A 13,945-nucleotide genomic window follows, 5' to 3' on the forward strand; every position below is an offset into this window, starting at 1 on the left:
AGAAAAAGGAAAAAAATGAGTTTACCCAAAGCAAAGTTTGTTTAAATCCTGATCAAAGATTTACTAACGTGTCAGAGACAACAAAACAATAAACCAGAGAAATGTAGCTCATACAATGTGTTGGGGGCTCTGAAAGTCAGACGTGCTGTGTAGGGTGACTTTATGGCTAACCTCTTTCCGTATCAGATATACTTGCATTTTGGCTGGAATATCATTTTCCCTAATTAAGCATTTTTAGAACGAATTAATACTATGCTAAAGCAATGAAACCCAGCTGCGTTGAAATGGTGTTCTAGTTCAAGGTCCTGTTGATAAAACGTATGCTAAATCACAAAAAGCTCCGTTAGCAAAGTATAAAATGAAAGAATGAGTAACTCTAAAACCAGAGGTTATCAAATTAGTAAAGCTAGCTTGATTTATCATTAGAGGGAATATGATTTGTTCTGAGCACAATACTAATTTAAAAACACCTTCATCTACCTATTTATTTCTTTAAACCTTAAAAGTATAGGATACTGGCTTTAATTCAGAAAATTAAGTGCTCTGCAATTCTATAGGGAGAGCTTGACAAAGCAAAGAATAAGGAAAAAAGGTGATTGATGACCAGCCTTTAAGACTATGAAAGAATGGTTAGATCAGAAGGTGCAAAAAATGTTGGAATAATTTGTGGGAAGAAGCAGTTAGAATAAATTTTGTCATAGAATGGATCACGGCAACTTATTTATTTGGATTTTGAGCTCTCCCAATGCTAATAGTTTCCATATCTACAATTTTAAGTTTTCACAAATGGTTATTACTCCTACCCAGGTCAACGACTGAGCAACAGCTGCCCTTGACATCATCTTGAATTCCCTGCCAATGTGTTCCCTGCTTAGCTGAGAGAAGGATTTTTCTGGAGACTGTCTTAAGGATGCACGGTCCTTCCATTCTCCCAGACACTTGGTGCTCATTCATTCTAGGTCAAAGCATCCTTAGAGAGCATCTGTACACCTGGACTTTACTGTATAAACTCTCAAATAATCACTTTTACTGAATTGCTAAAAACCTTTTTCATTATATCACATGGTTTTCCCCACAAAGACCCTCAGGGGAAAAATGCTTTAGGAATTTTTGTGTCTCCCAAATAAGAAAACTCTGTGTTTTACTGAGATGTTTAGCCTTTACATGTAAGTGATTTTATGCTGATTCCTAGAAAGTCTGAAATCAGTAGTACTGACAACCTGCAGCAAACAAGCAAGACTCTGTGGCGTGGAATTCTGGATTAACTGCATTCTTGGAAGGCTCCATGTTTTGTTGCTAAAGATTTTTATTCCTCAACACTTTTTTTCTTCATCTAACTATTTTCTGTATAATGATGTGATTTTTAAATACCAAACTAGGAAAAGGTAGAGATACATATACATGTCCAAAAGCTAGACATTATTTTCTATAAATCATATTTATTGTGACATCCCTATACTAAAAAATATGGAGTTTAATTTTATTTTTCGCCACTTAACAAAATACCAGAAGAAAAGTAATGAATTTTGCTCTCTTTTATTCAGTATTTATACATATAGAAGAATTATGAAGCTTCCCTGAAAAATGAAAAGAAGCTACTCAAAAATGGCAAATCAGACAGTTTTAAAAGTAGGCATTATCCTTGAGAATAGCCAGTTCAAAGCTTTCAGTCCAAAGAAGAAAAAGCTGAGGTACAGAGTAATGAAATGTGCCCTGCTAAAGGTCACTGGAATGAGAAAGCCAGGTCTCCTGTCTCAAGTGGTTCTGTGCTCATCATGCTGAAAAATTCCCTCTATGGGCATCTCTGATTTTAATAAGGATGTGAAATTGATTAAATATAATGCTAATAGCAAATATTTATAGAGCTTGTTATGTGATTGACCATATTCTGAGTGCATTATAAATAGTAAGATATTAGCTAATTTAATTCTCATCACAATTGTATGAAGTAGAGACACTTAATTTGTCCCATCTTATAGATAGGAAAATTGAGGCTTAAGATCACATAGCCATAGGGTGGAGCTGGGATTCAAATGCAGGTGTTTCCATTCCAGTGTCTGTGCCCTTAATGACTCTGCTGTATCTAACTTACTGTGCATAATGCAGTCAAGCATAAACCTCAGTTGGGATTATATTTAAAAATAACAATAGCACATGAAGTCAAATTTCTATACATATCAAAAATGCACAATTACATCTTTAAATATATGTCTTCTGTGTAGTCTATTTAGGTCCACACATTCATATGCATAAATTACCACATACAGTATACAGAACTGTGCTTTTGGGGAGTTTTCCTTGTATCAGAAATAGCACTTAATTTTCCAGAAATAGATGAAATTGTATTTGAGATCAACTCATTAAACACTGAGCACATCCTATTGTGTTTTAGGCTGGTAGTGGTAGGGTAGGAGGGTATGGCTCCAAACTGAACAACAATGTTGCATGGCATTAAGCTTGAACCAGTGTTCAGAAGGAATGTGATATAGGGTCCATCTCACCTTAATCTCCTCCTCTGCAGGTCTTAGCAACTGGCCTTGCTTCCGAGGTACAGTGGTCTGAAACGGCCTGCACCATTGCTGTGGTTATGAAGGCTGGCTCCTACCAGCCCTACCTCTCCCTGACAAATTGCATGCCGGTGGAAATGCAAAGAGTGCAGTGCATGGACACTCAGAAGGCTGTACCCAAGTGTGCTCTGGCTTCCCCAAGGGTACAGAGCCAGTTAATATCAGGAGGGTATGCAAAAAAAAGTAACTCCCTGTGACCAGTAAGAGACAGGAGGTGGGGTGAAACCAGCAGATAAAAGTGCTCACTCTCCTTCCCCAGAAGGTACTGTTCTATGGGGCACATGATCTCTTCAAGGGCCTCTGACACAACTGAGCAACTAGCTGCACTGCTAGTTAGCTGTGGTTAGCTAGTCAGCTCAAGAATGCATAACCAGGAAGTTCCCATTGTGGCTCAGTATAACAAGCCTGACTAGTATCCATGAAGACACAGGTTCAATCCCTGGCCTTGCTCAGTGGGTTAAGGATCCAGTGTTGCTATGAGCTGTGGTGTAGGCAGATGCGGTTTGGATCCGGTGTTGCCATGGCTGTGGCATAGGCCATCATCTGTAGTTCTGATTTGACCCCTTAGCCTGGGAACTTCCATATGCTGCAGGTGAGACCCTAAAACAAAGCAAAAACAAACAAACAAAACATGACCATTGTCTCCTTGCTTTCCAGTATCAGTTCTCTTACTCTTTCTTGCCTGAGACGGAAAACCTCCAATCCCAATAAAGTGTTAGAGAATCACCTCTTTGCTCTGTTTTCTAGGAAACCTAGACTGAGACTCAAGGGCATTATTTGACATCAATAATTTCAGCATATATAAAAGGAGTTGGTCTACTGTAGCCATAAGCATAAGTATTGGAGAATGTCAGCCATCAAAATTCCTTCCTCCTTTCCCATCTATGATTCACTAGTACGACAAGCAACTCAACATTCTAGTCCATACTTTGATACCACAGAGCTGCAGTAAAAACTAAAGAAGGATCAATTTTCCTGATAAAAGACAGAATTGTTTCAACACTTTATATCCATAGCCATATTTTCATTTTTTTTTATGTTTAATGGTTCTCTTTGGTAAGATTCAGGAAGTCCTCCTAATCTAAAGGCCAAAGATCAAATTATGCAGCCAACTCATTGTTGTAGAATTACCCCAAATTGAATTCTATTCAAAATTAGATAATTATGGGGCAGACAAAAGTGCTTTTTATCACTGTGTAGAGATCACATCAGTCTTTAAGACATTTTTGGACCTAAATTGATTCTTCTACACTTACTTTGGAATGAACTGGGTCTTGGTCTGAGGACTTAACAGGTATGATGTCATTTTAGTTGAGCCTGGGAGAAAATAAGCTAGTCTCCAAGTTTTTAATTATAGAATATCAACTCTGCCACCAGCATATTTGGCATTTAAGACACAAGAAATTCTCTTTCATCAAGAGTACAGAATAACAGGACCTCAGGGACTCACCAGAGCATTTATCTGTGAATTAGAAAAAGGGAGGTTGCCAAAGGGTGACGCAACTTGCCTACTACATGAGAAAGATGCTCTAGAAGGTGAGTTAATGGTCCCTTCTTCTAGATTATTTAATATTCATTGTCATTAATTTAGTTTTTCCATAAAAAATAAATCTTTATTATAGTGCTTAATATTCCCCAGAAATGCTTTCGTTGAATTATCATTTAAGATGGCACACTCAGATCGAGAGAATGGCAAAAAGAAGCAATTGTCAGAAGAATTTTCTTTTTTTCTCCCCTGAAGTATGCTGAATTTCCTGGGCCAGGGATTGAACCCCTACCACAGCAGTGACCCTAGCCACTGCAATGAAAATGTTGGTTCCTTAATCCACTGAGCTACAAGAGAACTCCAGAATTTTTCTGTATGTTTTTCAAAATCACAATTTAAAAATGTTGTCTACACTGGTTCCAAAGTTCTTTCTTCTGGGTGAGCAAATATCACTGTGTTCAGAAAAGTCATTTGACTTGAGACATTATTATTTGTTATTACTACGACTTGTTTTGCTGATGAAAAATTCAAAGCCAAATAAAGCACTCAACTGTAGTAATTAACATTTCGAGTAATTGCTAAAAGATTTCTTCCCTTTCAGTTAATGATGTCTTCTTTATTAGATTTAAGTGTCCTTTTTTTATAGTTTCTAATATTGAAGTAGTCTCAAATCTAAAAGAGGTTATATATAGTTACTAACTAAATATGAAATAAAAATTTTAAGTAGTTGCAGGTGAATTATATATACATATATTATAGATGAAGTTGGGAATTAAATTATCAACTTAAATCAGGCAAGTTTCAACAGGATCATATCATTAAAACATACATGTAATAGAAGAAAAAAAGGGCTGGAAATTCTCAGCATTTTAGCCTCCACTCCCTGTTTCTTGAGTTTTATTTACATTACTTCATTCCTCATGGAAATTTTCCTTACAATGCTTTTTATAGCTATTTCATCTTCTCAATATTTTTACAGATAGAGAATTTCAGTAGAAAGTATAGCAAATATTAATAATTAGCCAGTTCTAGGGATAAAATTCAATTATCACACGTTACATTATTCTCAAACTTATTTAATATATTGTTTTAAGAATTATTGGAATTCAAATTCATTCTAACTTGGACGAAAAATTCTATTAGGCAATATCTAAATGAGGGTAAAGAAACAGACACCTAAATCTTTTTTTTTTTTTTTTTTTTTTTTTTTGTCTTTTTGCCTTTTCTAGGGCCGCATCCAAGGCATATGGAGGTTCCCAGGCTAGGGGTCTAATTGGACCTATAGCTGCCGGCCTACGCCACAGCAACCCGCAACCTTATGGTTCCTAATCAGATTCATTAACCACCGAGCCACGACGGGAACTCCCCGGACACCTAAATCCTAAAAGGTGGGTACATTACTAAGTTTACAAAGAGAGAGTAATAATCCAATTGTCTGGCCAAATTTTTCAGTGCCTTTGTCAGTATCACAGAGGCAATCTCAGTCAAAATTATCTTCATAGGTGACTGACTCTGTCAACTCTCTGAAAAACAAGACTCTGTTTTTCACTGTGAAAAGCATTTATATGGTTTACTTATAGAGTATATATTTTGCAAATAGATTATTACACAGATTAGTGTATGATAAGTTGCAGTACAAAAATCACATTTAGATTCAGTAAATTGGTTAAGAAGTGAAAAATTCCCAAATCTCATCTCTTGTGGTACGTATATGAATATGTGGCCATCACAGGCAACTTGAAAAGCATGTCTCATGATGGGACAGTTATATCTGCTAGTCTCTATGTCTTTCAGGGGAATTAATTACTAGGTTTCATCTTCATGTGAGCTTCTTGCCCACCATTCTAAATCCAAGACATGTAACTCATTCTTGAAGCCAGGGCTCCAGGTGTCTGTCTGTCTGTCTGTCTGTCTTTCTTTCTGTCTTTCTTTCTTTCTTTCTTTCTTTCTTTCTTTCTTTCTTTCTTTCTTTCTCTCTTTCTCTCTTTCTCTCTTTCTCTCTTTCTCTCTTTCTCTTTCTCTCATTTTTTTGGTTGTGCCCACAGCATGTGGAAGTTCCTGGACCAGGGATCGAATCCATGCCACAACAGTAACCAAAAGCCATAGCAGTAACCAAAAGCCATAGCAGTGACCAAAGGCATAGCAGTGACAATACTGGATCCTTAACCCACTGAGCCACTTTATTCCTTGTCCTCAGTATGACCTAAATCCTACACTCTAAATGCTAAGATTCCACTAGTTATTCCCAGACTACTAACCTGAATAGGGAATTTTTATAATGTCACCAGATTTGATCCTATTTATTAAATTGTACTTGCTTTTTAATTTCACTGAAACTGCATTCCTCTTTCAAAGTAAAATGGTTTTCTTAACCAACTATACCTTCTCATCATGGCCTTCCTTACCCACCCTCATCCTGTGGATATTAATACTCTTGGACATAAACTTCAGTGCTATCTAGGAAATCAAATCTTTAGTGGATGTTAGGAGGTCCTTTCATGTTTTCAATCCTGAATAATTCACAGGAATTCTATCTGAGATAATTAGTGATAAAACTATAAAAATCTACCAAATTAGGATTATGTGCATTGTACCTATTGATTTAAACCCATAATATATAATTAAGTGTTATGCCTATTATATGCCATTAAATTATACACACCTGATTAGAGCTAAATCTCATAGCATCTGCAGGAACTCTAACTTTAAAATGACAATGACATATAAATAAAGTCCATTTTTAAAACTGAAAAAAATTTAAATGATATAAGAACAATATATTCCTCCAAATATAACAGTAAGTAAAAAGCATTCCAATTTGTTTCTTCTAAGAAGATTCTTTACAACATTCTAAATTTATCTTAAAAGCAAATATTTTGCATTTTTAAAAATAGAAGGCAAAAAGGAACACTTTACACTTACAAACTGAAAAGCTTTTTTTCTTCTTCTTCTTTTTTTAACTCTAAAGTCATTACAGGTGTTTTCTTCCTGGGGTGGTTTACAAATGGTTTTCCAAGTAAACAGTCTCATGAAAATAAAATGTAAGCTTAACAGGGTTCCTAAGAAAGTAAATTTTTTGTTATTCTAGATCAAAATGCTCTTTCTCTCAAGCAAACTTTCCAGGTAGTTTTCAGATATTTTTCTAGCATATTAAGAGAGAGAAAATCATCTAGTTCTTCCCTATAATGAAATGCTTAATCAACACTTGAAGTCAAGGAACATCCTCTCTTATTACCAGTTGAAGTCATTACTAGCACAATGGAAAATATTATTTCTAACCTCACCAGCAATGCCATGTATCCTATCTCTTTTCAAGTAATGAGATTTGCATAAAAACCATCAAGAGGAACAAAGCATAAAATGTGACACTGAAAAGCCACCCACTAAAGGTTAGTCACCTACGAAGTGGACCCTTGACATCTCAGCACAGGATGCAGCTCCAAGCTAACATGGAGGATAAAATTTCAAATTATGAGTCATTTAAGTTGCAAGAAGAAGAAACCTATGTCAAGGAAGGGATACGGAAGAGACCAACCGCATCGGAGCTACAAACTTGTAGAAAGATTGCAAGACCTTTATTATTATTATTATTAAACAAAAGAATCCAAGATGTTGGGTCTAATAAAGGTAAATGTCACAAGAAACTGAAACTCGGACCCAGACAAATACACACATATATATAGTTTTACCTTGCTGCGTTGGGATCCTGTGACCTTAAGGAAGGATGAGGACAAGAAGCAAAATAGCAATAAACAATTGCTCGGAAGACAACCGATAGACCATAAATGGTGTGCACTGCAGAAAAACAGTATTATTTGCTGCTCACAGCTCATTCTAAGTTAGCTCAGTTTCTTATCAATAAAGATGAATCTGAGACTAGACTAGAGATACACTAGAAAAGATTAAGTGTCATACAGGAAATGAATCTTAAAGCATTTTTCTCAGCCAGCAATAGTCAGCAATGGGTATTCTCAATTTCGTTCATTTTGGTACTGTTTACACAATGACTGCAGTGCAGCAGAGAATGCCAACATCCAATTGCTCCTGAAAGGGGCATTACTCTATGTCCCCTCTTCGCCTCCATTTTTTGGTGGGTCCGCTAATTAGACTGACTGCTGGCTACAAAGGTATTTCCAGGCTTCTAGCAGACATGTTGATTATTAGAAGAAAAAAAAAGCTTAATCAGTTTCCTTCCATTTAATTTCATTTTGAAAAATTCAAAACAAAAAAGAACCAATAAATAAGGAGAGTACAGGAAATAAAGTGGGAAAATAATAATTACTTCCCTTTTGGCAAATTCATACTAAGCATTCTGTCAAATTATACTGAAATTTAAAAGCTGAGAAAGTTTGTGGAACTAGTCATAAAATAGAATGCAATCCTAGGAGTATATGCCATCCTACCTCATGCAAGCAAACTGTACCGTGTGCCACCATCTGCATATGTACAGGGAATGAGTGACCTAATTGGGCAGAAGTCAAAAGAGGCCAACTCTTTAAGACTTCTTCGATTCAGGAAAAAAAAAGTAGCAAACCAAGGGTTTAATTAGAAACTCGATATCATGGTGCTCTTCCATAAATATTTTCCTCCCACATCTGTTAGAAATTTCAGATCACAGTATTCACCAAGATGAGAACAATTTGAAGCAACCTCATCTCTGAGGGCTCTCAGGAACACTCATTCTGAACATATGGGTTTTATGTATTAACTAGCCTAGGTTCCTTGGTCTTAACTTCAGCAAATGTTAGGACTCAGATTTGTCCATCCAGCTTCTGACATGCAGTTTTCCTTGACACAATAAGCTGCAATAAGCCATGAAGCAAGAAACATAAATGTCAGTTATAAGCTATGAAACAATGTTTCAACAGAGACAAAAGACAAATACAGAAAGATCCATCTTACTTCAAAACTCTTCACTTCCTCTTCACCATCATCGTCTTCCTCATCATGACAACTCTGATCCATGAAAAAGAATTTTTAAAAGGTCAACAGGATTAGGATTGAGGCAGAAAGTATAAGAGAATTTAGCACAGAATACCAAATCATTTATGTTAATTTATCAATATTGCTTAAATATATATATAGATATAGATGCTTAGATGACATGATCAACAAATTCATATAAAAGAAAATTATATGGTGCTTATGCAAAATTAAAATATGAAATTACCAATTTTATATAATTCATGGAGATGCTTATGAGGTCTGTACTATAGTACACATACTATTTGTTCACTTATTTGCCTTGCTCAAGTCAAATAACAAGCCTGAAAGACAAGGGTCATTGTTTTCTCTTTTTTCGTGTTTCCATTACAATGCGTTAATAGAGAGATTTAATAACTATGAAATAAAATTAATAGAAAGCAGTGTCCATTAACTAAAGTGAATTCTATAATCTTTCTTTTTTGGGGGTAAGATAATTTTTTATTGTATGTGATCTAAAGGAAGAAAGTGAAATTCCAACTGCTACTAATATTATTCTTTTATAGAAAAGTGACAGAGCGGTTCCTGTCGTGGCGAAGTGGAGGCAAATCTGACTAGTATCTAAGAGGATGCAGGTCACAGATGCAGCTCAGATCCTGCATTGCTGTGGCTGTGGCCGGCAGCTGTAGCTCCAATTTGATCCCTAGGCTGGGAGTTTCCATATGCGGCAAAAAAAAAAAAAAAAAAAAAAAAGAAAAAAGAAAAAAGAAAGAAAGAAAAGAAAAGTGATAGAACTGACAATTTCATTATTTTGAGTTATTTTCTCAGACATGGTAAAGTAGCTGTGCACATACTCTTATCTAATCTCCACAATTGAAAATTTTGCTTGATAAGGAAGCAGAGCTGTGTGGTCATTAGGAACACAATCTGAGAAGGCAGAGTACCTGGTTCAAATCCTGATGCTGACAATTATTAGCTGTTTAGCCTAGAGTAAGTTCCTTTACCTGGGTCTCTGCTTCCTCATATTTAAAGTAGGAATAATAAAAAGAGTAGCTGGGTTCCTGAGGGGATCACATGAATTAATATATGTAAATTAGTTGCCACTTAGGAAGAGCTCGTGTCTGAAAAACAATACACTTTTATTTGATCTCCACTGCTATTAGCTTCATGGTTTGGCACCAGGAGTATCATGCTGAGCAAAGGAAGTTGGTTCTCAATCAACACCTGTGGTAGGAAGTAACCTATAGCTCTTCAAAGTTCCTTTCATCCTTCTAAGGATTTTTATGGTTGGTAAAGCATACAGTGTATCCATGAAGCTCATGGCAAAAGTGGTTAAACACAACTCACAAATCAGAAAAATACTTTTATCTCAATGATTCATAGTACTTTGAGTACAGATGTCAAGTACACATGGAAGAGAGGGTACAAAATGCCATCCTCCCACAAGACTCCAAGATAAATTGTAAAAGGTTTGTGATATTCTTTCATTCATTCAACACATATGTACTGAGCATCACCCTTTCCATTTCATGAGAATGTGAACATGATCTGCAAAGAAGAAAATAAGGGGACACTGCTCCGTGACAATTTCACCACATGGAAAAGTTGTTAAATAATATGTTTCACCACCAAACCCAAGATGTTAATTATTTATTCAGAGGGCAGGAAATTTTCAACTATATGCTAACGTCATCTTGAGCCCCATGTCATCTGTTCACCAGGATTTTGAAAATAAAAACCCAGAAGAACTTTAGCAAAGCATATCTGGAAGGCAAATCTGTAACACTCTAAATACTGTACATCCAATGGTGGATACAGAGGAATTTTGGCTGACTGGCTCCTTAAGATTACCTATGTAATGCTTCCTTCCATGTGCATTAAGAATTAGGAGGAAAACACAGAGATGTTACCAGATAACAAGCCTGGTTACTGTTTAAGCAAATTATAAAATGTTTCTTTATACTAATATAAAATGTCTCTTGAGGACATTTTCTCAAGCCTATCATCTCCTATATAAATTTCATTACCTTCAGAAATGCTGGGGAGGAATAAGGTTTGAGTTGAAGAATATATTTAGGAAAGTTGGCATTTAGAGTTCTAATTATAGGCTTTTCATTAAGGTTTTTACTGGAGTATAGTTGACTTAACAATGCTATGTTAGTTTTAGATGTATAGCAAAGTGAATCAGTTATGCATATACATATATCCATTCTTTTTCAGATTCTTTTCCATACAGTTTATTACAGAATGTCAAGTAGTTTTCCCTATGCTATACAGAAGGTCCTTGTTAATTATCTGTTTTACATATAATAGTGTGTATATATTAATCTCAAACTCCTAATGTACCCTCCCCTACTCTCAGTTTACCTTCTGATGACAAGTTTGATTTTGAAATCTGTGAGTGTAATGATAGGTTTTTAAGCTATAAAATTCATGTGATATGTTTGCTTTTGATGAAGGAATTTAGAGCTCTAGCTGATAATTTTTTTTTACAAAGAATCATTTTGAAATAAAATATCTTAAACTGCTTTCTTAAATTTCTATGAAAATTGAGTGAGCGTTACTTCTAATAAGGTTAACATTTGTGGTTTTAAAAATCAGTTAAGCCTGAATCTATTAGGCGATCTATCTTTCAAAATTCAACAAGCCCATGAACTATTTTATACTTGTACTGATTGGCATGAGAGCATGCTGGGACCACAAGAAAACAATAGCAGATGCCCAGCACTTTTTCATGTAAGAAAAATAGAGAGAATTTATAGGCACAGGAGATAACTCTTTCAATAGCACAGTGTACCCACGTAATATATATGATAATGCTAAGTAATCGGGAGGTTCCATTAGATGGTGCTGAGGCACAGGACTTAACTTTCTGGATCAAAATGATAAATTCTAGGCAAGGAAGAAGAAATGTGAATAAAATCCACATATAAAGGGGCAGGAGCATGAAATAGAGAATTTAGAAGAAAAATTTGAGAAATCTAAGACATAAGATAGTTCACACCATTCAGGAATCCAGGTCAAGACTCAAAATTGGCTATAAGAATACATCAAGTAGTAAACAGGGTACTTCACCGCACCACTATCTGCTGGAAATTTCATTCTGCAAAACCAGTGTACTCCATATATTATCCAATTGCCTTTCTGATTGTATAACTTCTCATAATGCAGAGGAGGCAAAAAGAAAATTTTAGTATGGATTTCAAACTAAGTTTTGGGTGAGACGGAGAAATGTCCTAAAGAGGTAACCCCGGTATTTTATATTTTAATAAATGAATAATGAAATAATAGTTATAACCTAATATATACCTTAAATATTTCAATAAGTTAGTATGAAAAAGAAGAGAAAAGGTTTTCCTTAGCCCAAAGAGGGATAACATTATTGAATGTTTAATTTATGATGGTATCATTCTAGATACCTGTACATGGTTATCTTGTTTAAATTGGTAAAACCATTCCATAAGGATAGAATGGCTTCAGACAGTTCAGAAGGAGGATGAGTAGTAAAGAGACATGCTGAGAATCCAGCACGAGTGGCCATGATGAGGAAAAAGGAGGTGGCAACCATAAACTGAAGTGGATGCTGGGAAATTCTCTAAGATGTTTAAAAGAGGAGATACACACAATGGAAGGAGGTTGGAAAAACAGGCGGGAAAATAATGAGCCTAAGGTTTAGAATAAAGTTTGGCTTGAAAAATGCAAAGATTTAAAATGATTTCTTAACACACAGCCAAGGTAAGGAGAACAGGGAACAGTAAGTACATGATTTACAGCAGAAACTATGATAATAATAGAGAGAAAGTACAAAACTGCTCATCAGCTGTTTGCTTCAAACCTAAGCACCAAAAAGAAGTGATTTTTAAATATGAAAATTACACAGCCAAGAGAAATGAAAATTAAGACCCCAATGAAATGCAATATTATACCCATTTGGCTAACAAAAATTAATAAACCATAAAATATCAGATATTGGAGATTATCAGATATGTAGATCTGTAGATATGCAAATCATCAGACTCATACTCTGCAGAGAGAAATTAACATAATGCAAAAATTCTGGAAAACAGTTTGTAATTTTCTGCTTAAGGTGAACAATCATATGTCCTATGACTTTTGGTTTTTGTACAAAAAAAAAAAACAAACCCAAATGTCCATTGACAGATGATTGGATTAGGAAGTAGTAGATGAGATACTACTCAGCCATAGAAAAGAACGACATAATGCCATTTGCAGCAACATGGATGGAACTAGAGACTCTCATACTGAGTGAAATAAGTCGGAAAGAGAAAGATAAATACTATATGATATCACTTATAACTGGAATCTAATATATAGCACAAAGGAACATTTCCACAGAAAAGAAAATAATAGACTTGGAGAATAGACTTGTGGCTGCCCTGGGAGGAGAGGAAGGGAGTGGGAGGGATGGGGAGCTTGGGGTTAATGGATGCAAACTATTGCTCTTGGAATGGATTTACAATGAGATCCTGCAGTGTAGCATTGAGAACTATGTCTAGATACTTACATCGCAACACAACAATGGAAGGAAAAACTATGTATTCATGTATGTGTAACTTGGTTCCCATGTTGTACAGAGGGAAAAAAAAAATAAATAGAATTTAAAAAAAACCCAACAAAATAAATGAGTAAGAATAGGCATTTCACGCCCTTTTCACATTAGCAAAAACATAGGTTCAACACAAAAGGCTGCCAACAAAAAAGTAAATGGATGAGATACAGTGTAGTTTGCACAATGGAATATAATACAATCCTCAAGTCAAATGAACTCTAGCACACGTAAAAGTACAAATGAATCTTAGAAAACAATACTAAGTAAAACAACTACCAAAAGCAGTTTAAAAGTTAAAACTAAAATCTTAAAAATATATAAGTAACACATACGTACATATGTAATGTATATATTAACAAATGTATACAATTGATTAAAACTATTTAAAAGGAATATAGG

At 35.2% G+C, this 13,945-nt stretch overlaps 1 protein-coding gene across 1 annotated transcript in view; it reads right to left on the minus strand.

The window, feature by feature from the left end:
• The window catches only part of RYR2 (ryanodine receptor 2), a 754,552-nt gene that overhangs the window by 82,289 nt on the left and 658,318 nt on the right, over positions 1-13,945 (minus strand). Inside the window, 2 exon segments of the mRNA XM_021072683.1 lie at positions 7,743-7,766; positions 8,956-9,009. Coding sequence (XP_020928342.1) covers positions 7,743-7,766; positions 8,956-9,009 — 78 coding nt within the window.

This window comes from Sus scrofa, chromosome 14 (assembly GCF_000003025.6).
Source record: "Sus scrofa isolate TJ Tabasco breed Duroc chromosome 14, Sscrofa11.1, whole genome shotgun sequence".
Classification (NCBI taxonomy): domain Eukaryota; kingdom Metazoa; phylum Chordata; class Mammalia; order Artiodactyla; family Suidae; genus Sus; species Sus scrofa.